General features: G+C 35.8%; 1 protein-coding gene across 2 annotated transcripts in view; it reads right to left on the bottom strand.

The window, feature by feature from the left end:
• The window catches only part of LOC127847702 (aspartyl/asparaginyl beta-hydroxylase-like), a 55987-nt gene extending 38980 nt beyond the window's left edge, over window positions 1–17007 (bottom strand). For both annotated transcript variants that reach the window (XR_008034129.1, XM_052379780.1), the window contains exons 1-4: window positions 16868–17007; window positions 8509–8754; window positions 4747–5222; window positions 56–142 (exon numbers count right to left, since the gene is read on the bottom strand). Coding sequence is in view for 1 of the 2 variants with exons in the window: in XM_052379780.1 (XP_052235740.1) it covers window positions 56–142; window positions 4747–5222; window positions 8509–8740 (795 nt within the window). In the remaining variant the exon portion in view is untranslated. The remainder of the gene's footprint in view (window positions 1–55; window positions 143–4746; window positions 5223–8508; window positions 8755–16867) is intronic.
• Window positions 17008–17190: the final 183 nt, after the last annotated feature.

The following is a 17190-nucleotide window of genomic DNA, read 5'->3' as shown; positions in this document are numbered from 1 at the left end:
ACTGAAGATAATCTTACAGCCACAACATTTGTGAACTCTCTATTAGGTCCCTTACCTGGCCTTTACCCCATAAAGCTCTTGGGCTCTGTGACTTGTTCTTAAGGATGTCATCAAACAGATCTAGAGCCTTTTTCAGCTCACCCTGAAATATAGAGCCTAACAAATGAACCTGACTCTAGGAAAAGGGGGCTTAATTCATGTGCGTAAAACTAAGGTGTTGTCCCAGATTAGCTTGTGCAGTCCACACACTTAAGGCTTTAATAGAATTGTTTGTTAAAAAGAAGTCTCTTCCTAGTGAAAATCCAGTTCCTGCAGCAAGGTATGTCCCAAATAAGCCTGTGCAGACTGGGAACAACACTTCATGCATATTTGTTAAACCCTGTGTGCTCAGGGCAAGGCTTAAATATTTAACAATGTTACTACCCATGATCAAGTTGGTATAGGGATATTATATTAGATATAGCAAACACAAGTAGGGTGACTTATTAAGGTCGCCATTTTAATATAGACAATGATGATCATTGAACTGTTGTTTTATGAATTTAACACACTGACTTTTGAATCATGACTACATACAGGGCTTTTTTCTTGATTTGGGGAAGGGCCTGGCCTTACATTTTGTGGAAAAAATTATCAACAGAACTAAGAAAGGTGAAAAAGTCCAAAAGTAAGCTTGAAGTTTGTTGAAATGTTCATCATTTAAAAGAAATGCTCTAGCGGTAAGGGGCCTTTCTCTTGGGGGAAGAGGCCTTGATTCACATTGTAACAAAATGTTTTAGATGGCTATATTTAATGACATATATCAGTTTTGCAAAGAAAAAGAAAGCAGAAGTGATAGAAGTGAATGCAGTTCTTAACTTACAAATAATAATAATTAAAAATGGACCCTAGCAATAATATGCCCAATTGCAGTCTGGTATACCCCCGACGAAAAACACTCTATATTACACTTGAATTTAACGGCCACCTGTCCATAACAGCCAACGGCCACTATATTCCACTCCAAAATTCATGTTTGACCTGAAATCAACGGTCACGCGCCAGTCGTCTCAAGTCACGAAAATTAAAAACACAGCACATCATTTGTCCGTCTATTTTGCGGTTTAAAAGTCTGATAGCTGTAATTGTCTTTGATATTATAAAAGCGGCCCGCTGCGAGTAAACAAATAATGTGTTGAGACAGTTTGTTTTCTGGGGATAATTGTGGGGCTATCTTCAAAAGAAAATATGTCAGAGTTTGTGACACGTTTAAAGTAATTATCGCTAATTAAATGACTGCTAATTAGTATATTGTACTTACAACATTGAGTATCAGCGAAACATGCCAGTACATCGATCACTTAAAGAACGTTGCTTTGTCAAAGAACAACCAGGTGATGCTTGACTCCATCATGAAATTTCAGGACGAATTCTTTGCACACCGGGTCAAGTTTAAAAGTGCTTTTTGTGTGATGTTTGCGTACAAATAAATTTTAACATACTTTTTGCGTCTTTTTCTTTGAATAAGACCGGTACAATTACACCGTACTATCGGTTTTTGACAGCCAATCCACTTTTTAGACTTTTATGGACGTGACGAAAAGCTTTATGTACTGAATGAACGAGATGCATGAGTAAACAATTTTATCAGCGTTGATAAAGTCATTGCTTTAGTTTAACAATATGAAATTAAATCAATCTATAAGATATTATTCTGTATTATTCAATGTAAACACATAAGTTATTTCTTAGTTAACGGCAATGAGCCTTTGATTTACACTGTATGCAAACGACTGGGTAGGGTAACAACGTAGCAATACTACCAACTGACAAACCATCTTAAAATTGTGATCCGAATTCAACTGTCACCTGTGTACAATGGTCACTTTGGTCATTTCCCTTGACTGACCGCTGTTCTCAGGTTTGACTGTAATAGTGGCTGAATTCCATTGACAAGACAATTTGAAACAATTTCAGCTGAATGAATACAAAGTGAGGGTAACACTCAACAATGCTTCAGATAGGATTTGAATAGGACAGGGTGCTTATTTGTTAAATATGCTTTTAAGCAAGATCTGTTACCGGTATCCCTGCGGAATATTTACAATATAGCTTGTGTTACATGTATATATTCCATGTTACATGTATTTTCATTTTAAACATAGCTTTTATTATTAATTAACTGTTTCCCTGTGAAAATTTAATTAATTTATTGAAACTTCAAATACATTTCCTGTATAGCAATGAGATCAGATCAAAAATTGGTAATTGTGGTTTCCAAAAGGGCAGAGTGGGACCTCAGTGATTTTCCTTCGCTTTATATTTTACAGCCCGAGCCTTTTTGAATGGGAAAAAAAGTGCAATAGACCAGGAAATTGGGAAAAATTGTACATTTGTAATATGTTGATAAATAACAGTTGATAAATAACAATTGTTCATAAGTGCATGTTTAACTGCTTTTTAAAATTCATATTGTTAAGTGCTAGGTAATTAAATTGCTGTGTAATAAACTCAATAAACCAACTATTGAGTTTATTGAACAAGTTTTTGGCATATTTTTGGGAAATTTTGGTCAGATATTTGGGATTTAATTTTTTACTTTTTGCCATTGGAAAACTGCCTTTTTGCAATTGGGAAACAGCCTATAAGAGCTGTAATTTTTGACAAAAAATCACTGGACCTAAGGGTGATAATTATCTACTTTTAAAAAGTGTATTATCCCTTTACCATGTGGTATTTTTATTGTATGTGAAAGGGTGTATGTTAACCGAGAGGGTAAACATATCAACACCTTTGTCATACATTTAGTTAACAGATCTCTAGAGTGGTAACAAGGTGATTCTATGATTTGACCTAATGACCTAGATTTTGGGGGCATGTGATCGAGATAACATTGTTACAACTCAGACTTGATATTGTCAAAAAACAAAATCTGAACACGTTTTATCAACGTTGAGTTATACATGAGGCTTCTATAGAGTTGCAGTGATTTTTTTTGCCAATTTGTGAATGGGGCGGGGTCCCTTTGCAATGGGAAAATGTGCGTCGTTTTGACTACATTTGGCAACTTAGTATAGTTGAGTTTTTGCTATCAAATAGTGTATATTGCGAATAAAAGTGACATTAATATTATATTTACTAACGTTAACTTGAAGAGCTGGATTTGAGATAAACTTAATGTTGAGACTTACTAAAACAAAAATATTTTTTGGGAGGAAATCTTTAATTTGAAATTTTCAAGTCCCATTTGGGAAAAATATATACTTTTTTCAATGGGAATGGGTCCCACAACAGGACACAAATTTGAACAAAATAAATACATGTTACAAGTTTTTCTTATATTTGACATCTTTGGATGCATCCTGCTTCCAACTAGGCCAATAAACAGAGGGGGTAACCACGTGACATAACAAATTGGCGACATCTATGCTGAGACAGAGCTGTCATTTTGAGACCTGCTCAGAAATTTTGTAGCAAGTAAAGTAGAGATAAAGATAGAGCAAATGTTAATACGATATAAACGCTTATCACTTTCATGGCGCTATGGCTTTAAATTGAGCAGCATTTTAACAATTAATAATAGTAATAAAGGGTTAAAAACAGCGAAAAATACCTGTTTTGGCATGGACGTCTTAATCTTGTTTGTCATATGATAAAAAGTCAAGATTAAAATTCTGACCAGGTTTCATCAACATATAAATGCAATCTATAGAGTGCAAACAGGTTTTTCTATGATTTGACCTGGTGACCTAGTTCTGCCACACATGTGACCCAGATTCAAAACCAGCCTACATATTGTCAAGTTTAACATTCTGAACCAGTTTCATCAAGATTCAGTCATATAATTATGTGGCCTCTATAGTGGTAACAAGGTTTTTCTAAAATTGGACATGTTGACCTTATGTTGGGCAGCATGCAAGACCAAGTTTTGAACTTAGCCCAGATATTGTCAATACTAACATTTTTACCAAGTTTCATCAAGATTAGATTTAAAACAATACCTCTAAACTGGTAGAAGCATAAAGTTGATGAAGCATGGCGAACAACGCCCAACCACCAACCTCAGACATAGGATGATCACAATAGCTCTCCACAATTTTTTCATGCTCAGGTGAGACAAAATCTTGTTATAAGTAGCCTTGTAAAAATACTACAAGAAATATTTGGGACATGCAAAGTTCCCTATTATTAAAGAGATCTTTTCACGCTTTGGTAAATTGACAAAATTGAAAAAAGTTGTTTCAGATTTGTAAGTTTTCGTTTTAGTTATGATATTTGTGAGGAAACAGTAATACTGAACATTAACCATGCTCTAATATAGCCATTATATGCATCTTTTGACGATTTTAAAACCTAAAAATTAAAAAGCGTTGCAACGCGAAACGATTGAATAATTTGGAGAGTTCTATTTTTGTCGTTAAATTTTGTGAAACTGCGAAGATTGCTTATATAAGGTATAAAATACATCAGGAATGTGTACTCGGCGGAATAGCTCAGTAGGCTAAAGCGTTTTTACTTCAGGACTCTGGCAGGACTCCAGGGGTCACTGGTTCGAAACCTGCTCCAGGCAATGTTCTTTTCCTTTTTTTAATTTTTTTCTTGATTTTTTACTGGAGCTTTTACGATCCAATGTTTACATTTATCAATATAAAGCATTTAATGAATAAGTTAAAAAAAATGCCAAAATCTGTGAAAAGGCCCCTTTAACTATACAAAAAGAGACTACTGATGTTTTACAATATCAGGTAAAATTTCTCGTATTCATACCATTTGTAATGCTTTATCAGCTTCGTCCAATCTCTTCCTTATCTTGAAATCCCCTTTACTTGTTATGGCACTGTTTTCATAAGACTCCCTCTTTGACTTAGCTTTCTGATCTTCTTCGGATTCTTTCTTGATTTCCTTATCTGCCTCATCACTTTCAGTGTGATCTTTCTCAACATTTTTTGTATCAGAACCTTCAGTCAGGACTTCATCTACTTTAACAGATTGTGTTGCAATGTTATTCACACCTTCCCTTGTTTCCTGATCATCCGATTCTTTTTCAAGTTTTTCACCTTTCGTACCTGATTCAACAGGACTGGATGCATGAAGCTTGCTTCTTTTAGCAGAGTCTTTTCCTATATCATGTGTTTGACTAGACTTTTCACTCACAGCCTCCGTTTCTTCCTCAACATATTGTGCACTATCTGTATATTTGGCGACCTCTTCCAAAGTGTTGGACCCGATAGATGTGAACTGAACTGGAAAAAAAGATGCTGTTTTCAATAAAGATTTAAATTTAAATAAAGTATTGGGCATAGTCTTAATAAGGTATTAGGTAAAATGAGTGGATTAGAATTGCTTTAGTTATAATTGTTGGTACCAGTATAATAGATAGAGAATAATAGGTTGGTGACGGGGATGGGGAATGGTTATCTGGCAAGTCCGACGAGCCAGATAACCATTCTCCATCCTCGTCACCAACCTATTATTCTATTTATCCTGTCACATTTTCAGCATTCCTTGAAATGTTTCTAAAATATCTAGTTTTCGAGTATTTTGTGTTTAAATATTAAAAATGGGAAAACCCACACGCGAGCAAAAACATTGTGACGTCACATCATGCAAAGCGCTTAGGCTAGCTTCCATCTGGTTAAACAACAAAGAAATCGAGTTTATCGTTATTAACTCAATACACAAAGACAAAATTAGTCTCTTTAAGCAATAATGTTTAAATGTATTTGATATTTTTTAATAGAAAAAAGTATTCTTTATTAATAGACAATAGTTAAGGCATGCGCATGCGCGGAGAGCAACTGACGGATATTCGAGGTCACGTGGTCAACTAACCTAATATCTTTTGGGATATTAGGTTACCTGGTTATCGGGCTGGTTTAAAGGCATGTGACAGGATAAACAAGAGCACCACCTTGCGGGTGCAGACCGCTCATCTATTTTCTTTTTAAAGGTGAAGGGACTCTCATTTTCAATCACAAAGGAGGGAGGGGTGGAGTGAAGAGGGGTGCATTGTGTGGGGGTGTGGACATTTATTACATTATGTTTTTAAAATGCAAAAAAAGGAAAAAAAAAAAAAATCGGGGGGTTGGGGGGGGGGGATGGGGATTCTTGGGTGCGATGGTTGGAGGGTATTTCAAACATAAAATAATAAAAATAAATATTTGTGTTTTTTAACAGTTTCAAAAAAAAATTGGGGGGCGGGGGGTGAGGTGGGGGGTATAGTGTGAGGTTGTGGTGGTAATTTGTGAGATGATCTTAAAAAAAAAAAAAAAAAAAATTAGGGGTGGGGGGGGGGGGATTCGGGTGGGGGGTGGGGGGGAGGGGGGGTGTGGGGGGATTCTTGGGTGCGATGGTTGGACGGTATTTCAAACATAAAATTATCAAAATAAATAGTTTTGTCTTTTAACCGTTTAAAAAAAAATTGGGGAGGGGGTGGGGTGTGGGGGGGTATAGTGTGAGGGTGTGGTGGTCATTTGTGAGATGATCTAAAAAAAAAAATAAAAAAAAATAGGGGGGGGGGAAAGAGGGGGGGGGGGGGAGGGGGGGGGGGGGGAAGGGGGGGGGGGGCACGGGCGATGGTTTGGGTGGAGTCTATTGTGGTATGTCAGGTAAGAGTAGTTTTGTCAAAGTATCAATCAAATCTAATCATAAATAAAGAAGTTATGGCAATTTTAGCAAAATTTAATAATTTGACCTTGAGAGTCAAGGTCATTCAAAGGTCAAGGTAAAATTCAACTTGCCAGGTACAGTAACCTCATGATAGCATGAAAGTATTTGAAGTTTGAAAGCAATAGCCTTGATACTTAAGAAGTAAAGTGGATCAAAACACAAAATTTAACCATATATTCAAAAGTTACTAAGTCAAAAAAGGGCCATAATTCCGTAAAAATGACATCCAGAGTTATGCAACTTGTCCTTTTACTGTACCCTTAGTTTGCGAGTGTTGAAAGCAATATCTATGATACTTTAGGGGTAAAGTGGACCAAAACACAAAACTTAACCAAACTTTCAATTTTCTAAGTATAAAGGGCCCATAATTCCGTCCAAATGCCAGTCAGAGTTACATAACTTTGCCTGCACAGTCCCCTTACGATAGTTAATAAGTGTTGCAAGTATGAAAGCAATAGCTTTGATACTGTAGGAATAAAGTGGACCTAAACACAAAACATAACCAAATTTTCAATTTTCTAAGTAAAAAAGGGCACATAATTCTGTCAAAATGCCAGTCAGAGTTACATTACTTTGCCTGCACAGTCCCCTTATGATAGATAGTAAGTATTTCAAGTATGAAAGCAATAGCTTTGATACTTAAGGAATAAAATGGACCTAAACACAAAACTTAACCAAAATTTTCAATTTTCTAAGTATAAAAAGGGCACATAATTCTGTCAAAATGCACACCAGAGTTATCTAACTTTGCCTGCCCAGTCCCCTCATGATAGTAAGTAAGTGTACCAAGTTTGAATGCAATAGCATTGATACTTTCTGAAAAAAGTGGACCTAAACGCAAAACTTAACCAAAATTTTCAATTTTCTAAGTATAAAAAGGGCACATAATTCAGTCAAAATGCATGCCAGAGTTATCTAACTTTGCCTGCCCAGTCCCCTCATGATAGTAAGTAAGTGTACCAAGTTTGAATGCAATAGCATTGATACTTTCTGAGAAAAGTGGACCTAAACGCAAAACTTAACCGGACGCCAACGCCGACGCCGACGCCGACGCCAAGGTGATGACAATAGCTCATATTTTTTTTTTCAAAAAATAGATGAGCTAAAAATGGTATGGTATGGCATGGCATGGCATGGCATGGTATGGCATGGTATGGTATCATATAAAAGGAAGCCTTAATACTCATAGTATTAGTATTACTTAAGATCAAGAAAATGATACATAAAACTGAGACTGAGCAAGCCTGGGTAAAAAATATATCAGTGCAGGAGTGCTTTCTTGTGCTAATTTAATTATTTGAACATTATATTGTTGTGCAGTGTGTTAATTTGATCACCGGAACAGTATGTTGTTGAGCAGTGTGGTATTGCATATTGGATTGTTGTTTGATATGGTATAGCATAGCCTAGCATGCATTGTCGGTGTGAGATGAATCTAAAAAATTGAGTTAACTTAGGAAGCTCATAAGTCCAAATAATCTGAAAGTCAAAATGTCACACAATGCAAAACAATATTTTACTTTCCATTTTACCATAACCGCTTTACCTCTTAGATACATATTTTAACGCATTTGTAGTCTCTTAAAAAGCAATATTTAATTTAAAACCTTTCTTAATATATTCAAGTTTTAAAGGCTTCATTTCCAACGTTAAGTTACTGATGCGCAGCAAACAGCATAAAACCTGAACAGACTGCGAGTAACTCACAGGCTGTTCTGGTTTTATGTTGTTTGCACATAGCCATTTTCACTTTGCTGCTGAGAAGAAAAGGGTTAAACCACTTCATTCTTCAGTATAACATGTGTTTGACTTAACCAACAGTCTTAACTATACAGCGGACAAAATACAACAACATCTTACTTAGAAACATCTTCACATCATCATTGGTGAGTATCACTGCCGTGGTTGCCACTAGCAATGACAAAGCAACCAATAGGAATGTCTTGCTATTGGGACTAGATGAAGAGGCTACATTGTTCACTGATGACTTGTTGCTATCTGGTCGTTGTCTCTTCACTGGCTGTGGCTGTGACTGATTTTCTTCAGTTTTTGTTGCACTGTTTAAGGAGTTGCTGACTTTCTTTGGTCCCATGTTGACCTTCTTTTCTAAAATAAAATTTTCTTGACCAAATATTTGTCTAGCTGATATAATTTACATTAGCCCCACCCTGGGAAAAGAGGGTTTTATACCTGTGTGTTTAGTGGTGAAGCAGATAAGCCTGTGCAGTCTACACAGGCTAATTTGGGTAAACACTGTCCGCTTTTATGGAACAATTTTTAAAGGAAATTACTTCTTACCTAAAATTTATTGTAGGTGGAAAGTTTCATATCTGTTTAGCCTGTGCAGACATCACAGGCTAATCAGGGACGACACTATGAACATGCATTAGACCCTGTTTTCCCAGAGAACGGTTCATATAAAAGAAATCTTAGGTTAGGTTTGAAAAGATAATATATATAGGATCTTGCATGAGTGGTCGTTTTGTATTAAATTTATTAAACTCGTCATCTAAATAAAGATAAAAACGAGGCCTGCCGAGTTTTTATCTTTATTTAGATGACGAGTTTAATAAAAACAATACAAATGACCACGAATCTAAGATTCTATTTATAACATGACCAACAAATTTTCTTTTTATTGTATGCTCTTTTCACCATTTATTCACATTGTAAAAGAGTTTTACTGAAGAAATTCGTTTGAATAATGACGTCATTATGTCACAAAAATGACGTCATTTCACAGTTATATAACTATTGTAATAACACCTGTGTAATAAACAAAATTGAGCATTACGTTATTTCACTCCTGGAGCGTAGGTCATGTTATATATATTATTATTAATCAAGGCTTAGAAAATCTAAAACACAATCTATTAACCTTTAACCACTTAGATACTATTTTGAAGCGTTTGCAGTCACTTAGAAAGTTAATTTAATTAAAGCCCTTCTTACAAGATTCAAGTTTTAAAGGCTTCATTTCCAACCCTTAGATACTGATGAGCAGCAAACAGCATAATACCTGAACAGACTGCGAGTTACAGACTGTTCTGGTTTTATGCTGTTTGCAAATAGCCATTTTCGCTTCTCTTCTGAAGGGGAAAAGGATAACAAAAGGGCATTGTGTTTCACATTCAATTTCTATACTTAGCGTGAAACTGTGAGAATTATCTTCTTCACATTTCTATTGAAGGTGCAATAGTTTTGCGTTGAACCCTCAATTTTATTATGTTAACTTCAGGATTTGACATCCACGTGCCCAGAGGTAAGATATAACTTGGACCATCTTATTGACCCCAATGACAAAAGGTTGTCAATACAAGGTGTAAGTAACTTGGACCATCTTATTGCCCCCAATGACAAAAGGTTGTCAATACAAGATGTAAGTAACTTGGACCATCTTATTGCCCCCAATGACAAAAGGTTGTCAATACAAGATGTAAGTAACTTGGACCATCTTATTGCCCCCAATGACAAAAGGTTGTCAATACAAGATGTAAGTAACTTGGACCATCTTATTGCCCCCAATGACAAAAGGTTGTCAATACAAGATGTAAGTAACTTGGACCATCTTATTGCCCCCAATGACAAAAGGTTGTCAATACAAGGTGTAAGTAACTTGGACCATCTTATTGCCCCCAATGACAAAAGGTTGTCAATACAAGGTGTAAGTAACTTGGACCATCTTATTGCCCCCAATGACAAAAGGTTGTCAATACAAGATGTAAGTAACTTGGACCATCTTATTGCCCCCAATGACAAAAGGTTGTCAATACAAGATGTAAGTAACTTGGACCATCTTATTGCCCCCAATGACAAAAGGTTGTCAATACAAGATGTAAGTAACTTGGACCATCTTATTGCCCCCAATGACAGAAGGTTGTCAATACAAGATGTAAGTAACTTGGACCATCTTATTGCCCCCAATGACAAAAGGTTGTCAATACAAGATGTAAGTAACTTGGACCATCTTATTGCCCCCAATGACAAAAAGTTGTCAATACAAGGCGTAAGTAACTTGGACCATCTTATTGCCCCCATGACAAAAGGTTGTCAATACAAGATGTAAGTAACTTGGACCATCTTATTGCCCCCAATGACAAAAGGTTGTCAATACAAGATGTAAGTAACTTGGACCATCTTATTGCCCCCAATGACAAAAGGTTGTCAATACAAGATGTAAGTAACTTCAGGGTTTTTTTTGGCCCGATTTTATAGCCGAAATTCGGCTATGATCCCAATCCCAAAAAGTATACTTTTTTCCCAAAATGTGGCAAAAAATTCCCAATTTCCAAAAAAAAAAAAAATTTTTTTTTTTTTTTTTTTTTTTTTAAGAAAGAAGTCTTATGTGTATTTTATCGCAATTTTAATTCAATTACATCTAACAAAGTATTATATGATTTTTTTCTTATAATTTGAATGATTATAAAGAGTTAAATCAAATTTAGTATTTCCCTAATCAGAGGACTTTTCGTGTGGAAAAAAAGGCTAATGAATTTATTTTCCCAATTTCATGAAAATGCCAATAAAATTCCCAATTCCAAAGCCATGGGCTATCTTCCCAAAAAGTGGGAAAAAAAACCTGAGCTTGGACCATCTTATTGCCCCCAATGACAAAAGGTTGTCAATACAAGATGTAGTTCATCAAAACATTAAATCAGACAAGCTAAAATACTAGTAAGATTTCTGTCATTAGTTTATGCAACTAACAGAAATATTAATGATTTTTTATTTTTCTGCTGATCAATTTTTATACTCTGAATCATGAAAAATTACATAAATTTATTGGGTAAAAAAACACCAAAAAACTGATTTTGCATGTTTCAAAGATTTTCTTCATCTATGATTCCCATTTTGTTACATAAAAATGGACCTTTATAAAATTTCTTCTCAAGAGTAATCTGTTACTCTTAACCAAGTAAGTATTGTTTTAATGAGGTTTATAAGTGTGTTTGCCTCATTATTTTTCTGATTGCCTTTTAAAGGGATTCTTTTCGGATTTTTGCTTTTTTTACAAAAATATTATATAATTGTTTTAATAATAAAACTGTAATATTTGGAATAGTTTTAAATTATAATAACAAACACACAAAAATAAATAATTAAACCTCTGCAAGTCTAAGGGATTGACTCTAATCAGGGACGACACTTTCCGCCTAAACTTGATTTTCAGTAAGGAAGGACTTCCTTGAAACTAAAAATACCATTAAAGCGGAAAGTGTTGTCCCTGATTAGCCTGTGCGAACTGCACAGGCTAATCTGGGACAACACTTTTCGCACATGAATTAAGCCCAGTTTTCTCAGAACAAGACACATATATATGCCACACTCTGTGAAAGGGTTTTTAACCCTTTACCACTTAGATATGTGTTATTACGCACTTGTTGTCCCTCAGAAAGTTAATTTAATTAAAGACCTTTCTTACTAGAATCAAGTTTTAAAGGCTTCATTTCCAACCTCTGGATACTGATGAGCAGCAAACAGCATAAAACATAAACAGACTGGGAGTTACTCGCAGGCTGTTCTGGTTTTATGCTGTTTGCATATAGCCATTTTACTTTGTATCTGAGTGGGAAAGGGTTAATGCATTTGTGTAAACAGGCTTATCAGGGACAACAATTTCCGCTTTTATGGTATCTTTTGTTTACAGAAAGTCTGTTGTTCCCAAAAATCCAGTTTGGGCAGAAAGTGTCGTCCCTGATTAGCCTGTGCAGACTGCAAATGTTACATAGTAAAAATCCCACATCAGTAAAGGTGGGTTCCCACTGCTGATCCGATCAACTAGATCATCCCGATCACTGAAATTTCCTGACCAAACCCTACCAAGCTCGACTAAAAAGGGTATACACAACTTCTTCTCGACCTCTTGTCGATAACACACGACCCCCACACGACTCATTCACGACGTCCACTCAACCATCTTTCCGATTTCCGCTCGATCATCTCAACCTATACGCGAGCCCTATACGATCTCAGCTCGACCAAGTGGACCTCAGCTTGATCGCCACCAGATCTTCACACGACCAGATCGTGATGGTGGTACTACAGTCGTAAAAAGCGATCTAAAATAACTCGAGTAGAGGTCGAGCGGATCGGGTACAGAGCTTGTGTATGGTCGAATAGCAATCGGGAAGTGATCGTATACGTTCGAGTAGCCGTCGGGTAGCAGTCTAGTAAATATGTCCATGAAATCGAATAGAGGAATTGAGTTGATCGTGTTGCGCTCTTAAATAACTCGGGTAGAGTCGAGCGGATGGGGTACATATCGTGTAAGAGATGTCAATAAGATCGCCACACGATTGCTACACAATCAACTCGATCTTCTACTCGACTTATACAAGACCACTTCACGAGCGCTTCTCGATCCAATTTCCTACTCGACCTCTACTCGATATTTTTTGACATGTCAAAAAATATCGGGTAGGAAGCCCAACCAATGCTTACCTACCAGACCACCCCCGACCACTCATGCCGACTGAAACAGACCAGTAGCCGACCGCTTAGTCGGGCTTGATCAAGTTGATCTGATCGACAGTGGGAACCCAGCTTTACAAAACATACATTAATTTTTGAATCTCTGACAAAAAACTATTGTATTTTTTTCAAAAACTGTGTACAAGTCTCTTTAATTAACTTTCTTTGCTTTATTAATATTGGGAAAAAAATGTGCTTAGATTGTTCAGGACTGAATATAAACTTTTGAATCCCCAGTCAGACTAATTCTATAAAATATCACTTGTCCTGTATAAAAGATACTTTTCAATATTTTTAAATCTTACTTAATATACTATGTAAGTTTTCAGTTAGAGTAATTTAATTTAATAAATCCCTGGTTAAAATTGCTTCTGTATAGGAACTTAAAATATGGAAAATGCATTAACTGTTTATAATCAATGAAAAACCCATCATCAAACCCATCCAAGAATGAAGCTTAATGAAATTCAAGGGAAGTAACCACAACAATTTGTGAAATTGTACTGCCAGAATACCTTGTGCATTATTGTTTCAATGCACACAGTAAGTTCAGGAAGGAAATTTTCTGCTAAATTACCAGTATTTTAATATTCATTCGATTGGTAAAAGAGATGCAAAGAAAGAACCTATATTATCAGTAGTAACATTAAATCTTAAGACATTGATATTACCTAATAGAAAATAATAACTCAAACTTATAAGGAAACCACAGTTATTATGAGAATTGACTTGCCTTACCTTATATTGGCTTGAGAAAATAGTGGGCGTCTGCTAAATAATCAACTGTAAATATTGACTTATTAAAATGAATGCAAACAAATTTCAGCTCATATAATAAAAACGTGTGCAAGCGTTTTTTTTCCCTCGAAATTCTAAAATAAAAACAAATTATAATATTGCAAACCAAAATCAGCAAGTCTGAGCTTTTTTTATTTGGCAGACTATTGGTATCAAGTGTAGCTATTGGTTAGGTTGCAGTACACCACTCTTTTGTACATCCTGATTTGTCATGGAGTTGATTTTCAAATATTTACACTGTTCCAAATTTCAACATAACAAGAGCTGTGTTCGTGAAACAGAATGCCCCCTACTGCGCCGCTTTGAAGCCATATATTTGACTTTTGACCCTGAAGGATGACCCTGACCTTTAACCACTCATAATGTGCAGCTCCATGAGATACACATGCATGCCAAATATCTAGTTGCTATCTTCAATATTGAAAAAGTTATGGCCAATGTTAAAGTTTTTGGACGGACGGACTGACGCCATATATTTGACATATGACTTTGAAGGATGACTTTGACCTTCACCTTTCACCACTCAAAATGTGCAGCTCAATGAGATACACATGCATGCCAAATATCAAGTTGCTATCTTCAATATTGAAAAAGTTATGGCCAATGTTAAAGTTTTCGGACGGACGGACAGACACCATATATTTGACATTTGACCTTGAAGGATGACCTTGACCTTCATCTTTCACCACTCAAAATGTGCAGCTCCATGAGATACACATGCATGCCAAATATCAAGTTGCTATCTTCAATATTGAAAAAGTTATGGCCAATGTAAAAGTTTTCGGACGGACGGACAGACACCACATATTAGACATTTGACCTTGAAGGATGACCTTGACCTTCACCTTTCACCACTCAAAATGTGCAGCTCCATGAGATGCACATGCATGACAAATATCAAGTTGCTATCTTCAATATTGAAAAAGTTATGACCATTAAAGTTTTCGGACGTACGGACAGACTGACATACTGGCATACTGACTTACGGACATTTCAACTGCTATATGCCATCCTACCGGGGGCATAAAAATGTCAACAAGAATATTGGGTTGAAACATTGTCGTGTTTTTTTAGGGTGCATGAGAAGGATAAAGTCCCTAGGTTGCCATTCAGGTAAATTCAAGGTGATTTTGAAGCTATATCAGGCCTCCACACTAACGGTGTTCCAGGAACTTGAGGACACCAGATTTGTCACTAGTTCTTTCAAGCTGTGTGATCCTCTGGGAACCCTAAATTATACAACAACTTTGTATTGATTGATCATTTGAATCCGCATAATTATCTTTTATTTCTTGCTGTGTTTATAAGAACTTCCGAAATAGTAAGTAGTGTACTTTTAGTTGTTCACTTTAGCGGACAGCTAATGTTAAGATCGAGTTTTGCAACTCAGTCTACTCTAAACTACACTAGGTGGAGCGTCGTTGTATTGGACAATCCATATTGGCCAATGAGAACGCAAGCTTTGCATGAGCAACAGCACTCGTAGGCCTTCACTACCTGCAGCAAAATTATGCAGACGACGAATAACATACATGCCATAAGTGTGTAGTTTTGTGACAGTTTGTTGTCGTCACCAACCACAATCGGTCCCTAGGTTAACACTTTAACGATAAAATCGCGGCAAGTTATTTAGAAGACTCAGGACTGCAACCGGGTATTACTTGGAATTTGTGCATTGCATGCAAAATACAGTTAAATCAATTATTCGACTTGTAAAGAATTTTAACAAATTAAAGTTGAATTCATTACATACCACTATAATGTTTTGTCAATTTCTCAAATTTGCATAAATAAACTTGTAATCCGAAACACGCTTCTAAATTTTAATGTTTATGCTACATAAACAAATTCTAGCTGAAAATAAACAGTGCTTAGTGTATTTCTGCTGTTCTTCAACGTCACGTAAAAAGTGTGGGTGTATTTATTGAACAGCAAGTCAGGCCACATACGTGTGTTCAGTTGGAAAACCCCGTCCCGATTGGACATTATTTCATTACATCTTTAAATAGTCACATATGCCAAAATTCATTTTAAGAAAAAAGGCGAATGTTAACGTTTATGAAATTCTTGAGTTTACTATTAAAAATGGAATATACGGGATAATCTGGCAATGAAAAGCGAAGAAAAACGGAGTATGTAGCAATTGATACAAATTGGGCTGATACAGATGCATTAGGGAATCGATAGAGTTTGGATAATGTGTATCTTTGCATGAGAAAAGGTGTTCAGCAATGAAATAAATGTTGTTATCCATGACTTTATTGCTTTTTGCATAATCAGCCATAACGGACCCAAATAACGTCATAATAATAACGTATATATAACGTTCCCTCGGGAAACCTGTCAAAAAAGTTAGTGCCAAGGCCTGTAAATCACCTTTAGTTGCAATAATTAAACTCTCAGCTTTATAACACAAAGGGTTGCTGAGAATTGCAATACGCCCATCGTCGGTTACCCACGACTAATTCATTCCGTTACTCTCCAGCATTAATGCTTCAAAAACTGATCAACATTTATCTGTATAAAGCAGAAACTTGTGCAAATGGTATCTTTAAAACAATATATAATTGCTTTTTAATTATTGTGTTAATGTTTTGTACGCTCCATCTACCATATTTAGAAACTATTGTTATGTTGCAGACTTTTTATTTACTTTGTTATTCTTTGGTACAATCCAACATATTGGGAAACTGTTGTAATGTTGCAGACTAAAAGTGTCGCTTGTTAGGTAGCAGTACACCAATCCTTTGCAGATTGTGATATTAAATGTAACCTAAGTAAAAAACGATGTCGAATATTTACACATTTCCAAACTTCAAAATGAAAATGTCAGCAAGAATAGTACATCAATACATCGTGGTGTTTTTTAGGTTGCATGCTAAGAATAACCTCTGTAAGCTGCCAATCAGGTAAATTAAATGTGATTTTAAAGTTTATTCATCTTCCTTACCTTAATTGGTAATTAACAACGTCTGTTAAGTGATGCGCATAAAATCTGTGCACAAAACTCAGATTGTGTTTATGAAGGGGTGCATATGCACTCCCTGAGCCGCCATAGCAAAAATTATCGAAGGCTCTGGGAGTACGTTTATATGGACGAGGACTATCTCCTGATAAGAAATTCTGGAGTTTAATTGTTTGCTATATTCAAAAGGTAGCATTACAAAATATTGTCAACCTGAATTAAGTGCAAAAAATAGCGAAAGGCATTGTGTCTCTCTATAACAGCATTTAAAGTATTAAAATAGGTGCAACAAACCCCGTTTTAAGACG

Source organism: Dreissena polymorpha, chromosome 10 (genome assembly GCF_020536995.1).
Source record: "Dreissena polymorpha isolate Duluth1 chromosome 10, UMN_Dpol_1.0, whole genome shotgun sequence".
NCBI lineage: Eukaryota > Metazoa > Mollusca > Bivalvia > Myida > Dreissenidae > Dreissena > Dreissena polymorpha.
The sequence above is the reverse complement of the archived record's forward strand: the minus strand, read 5'-3'. Positions and strand labels throughout refer to the sequence as shown.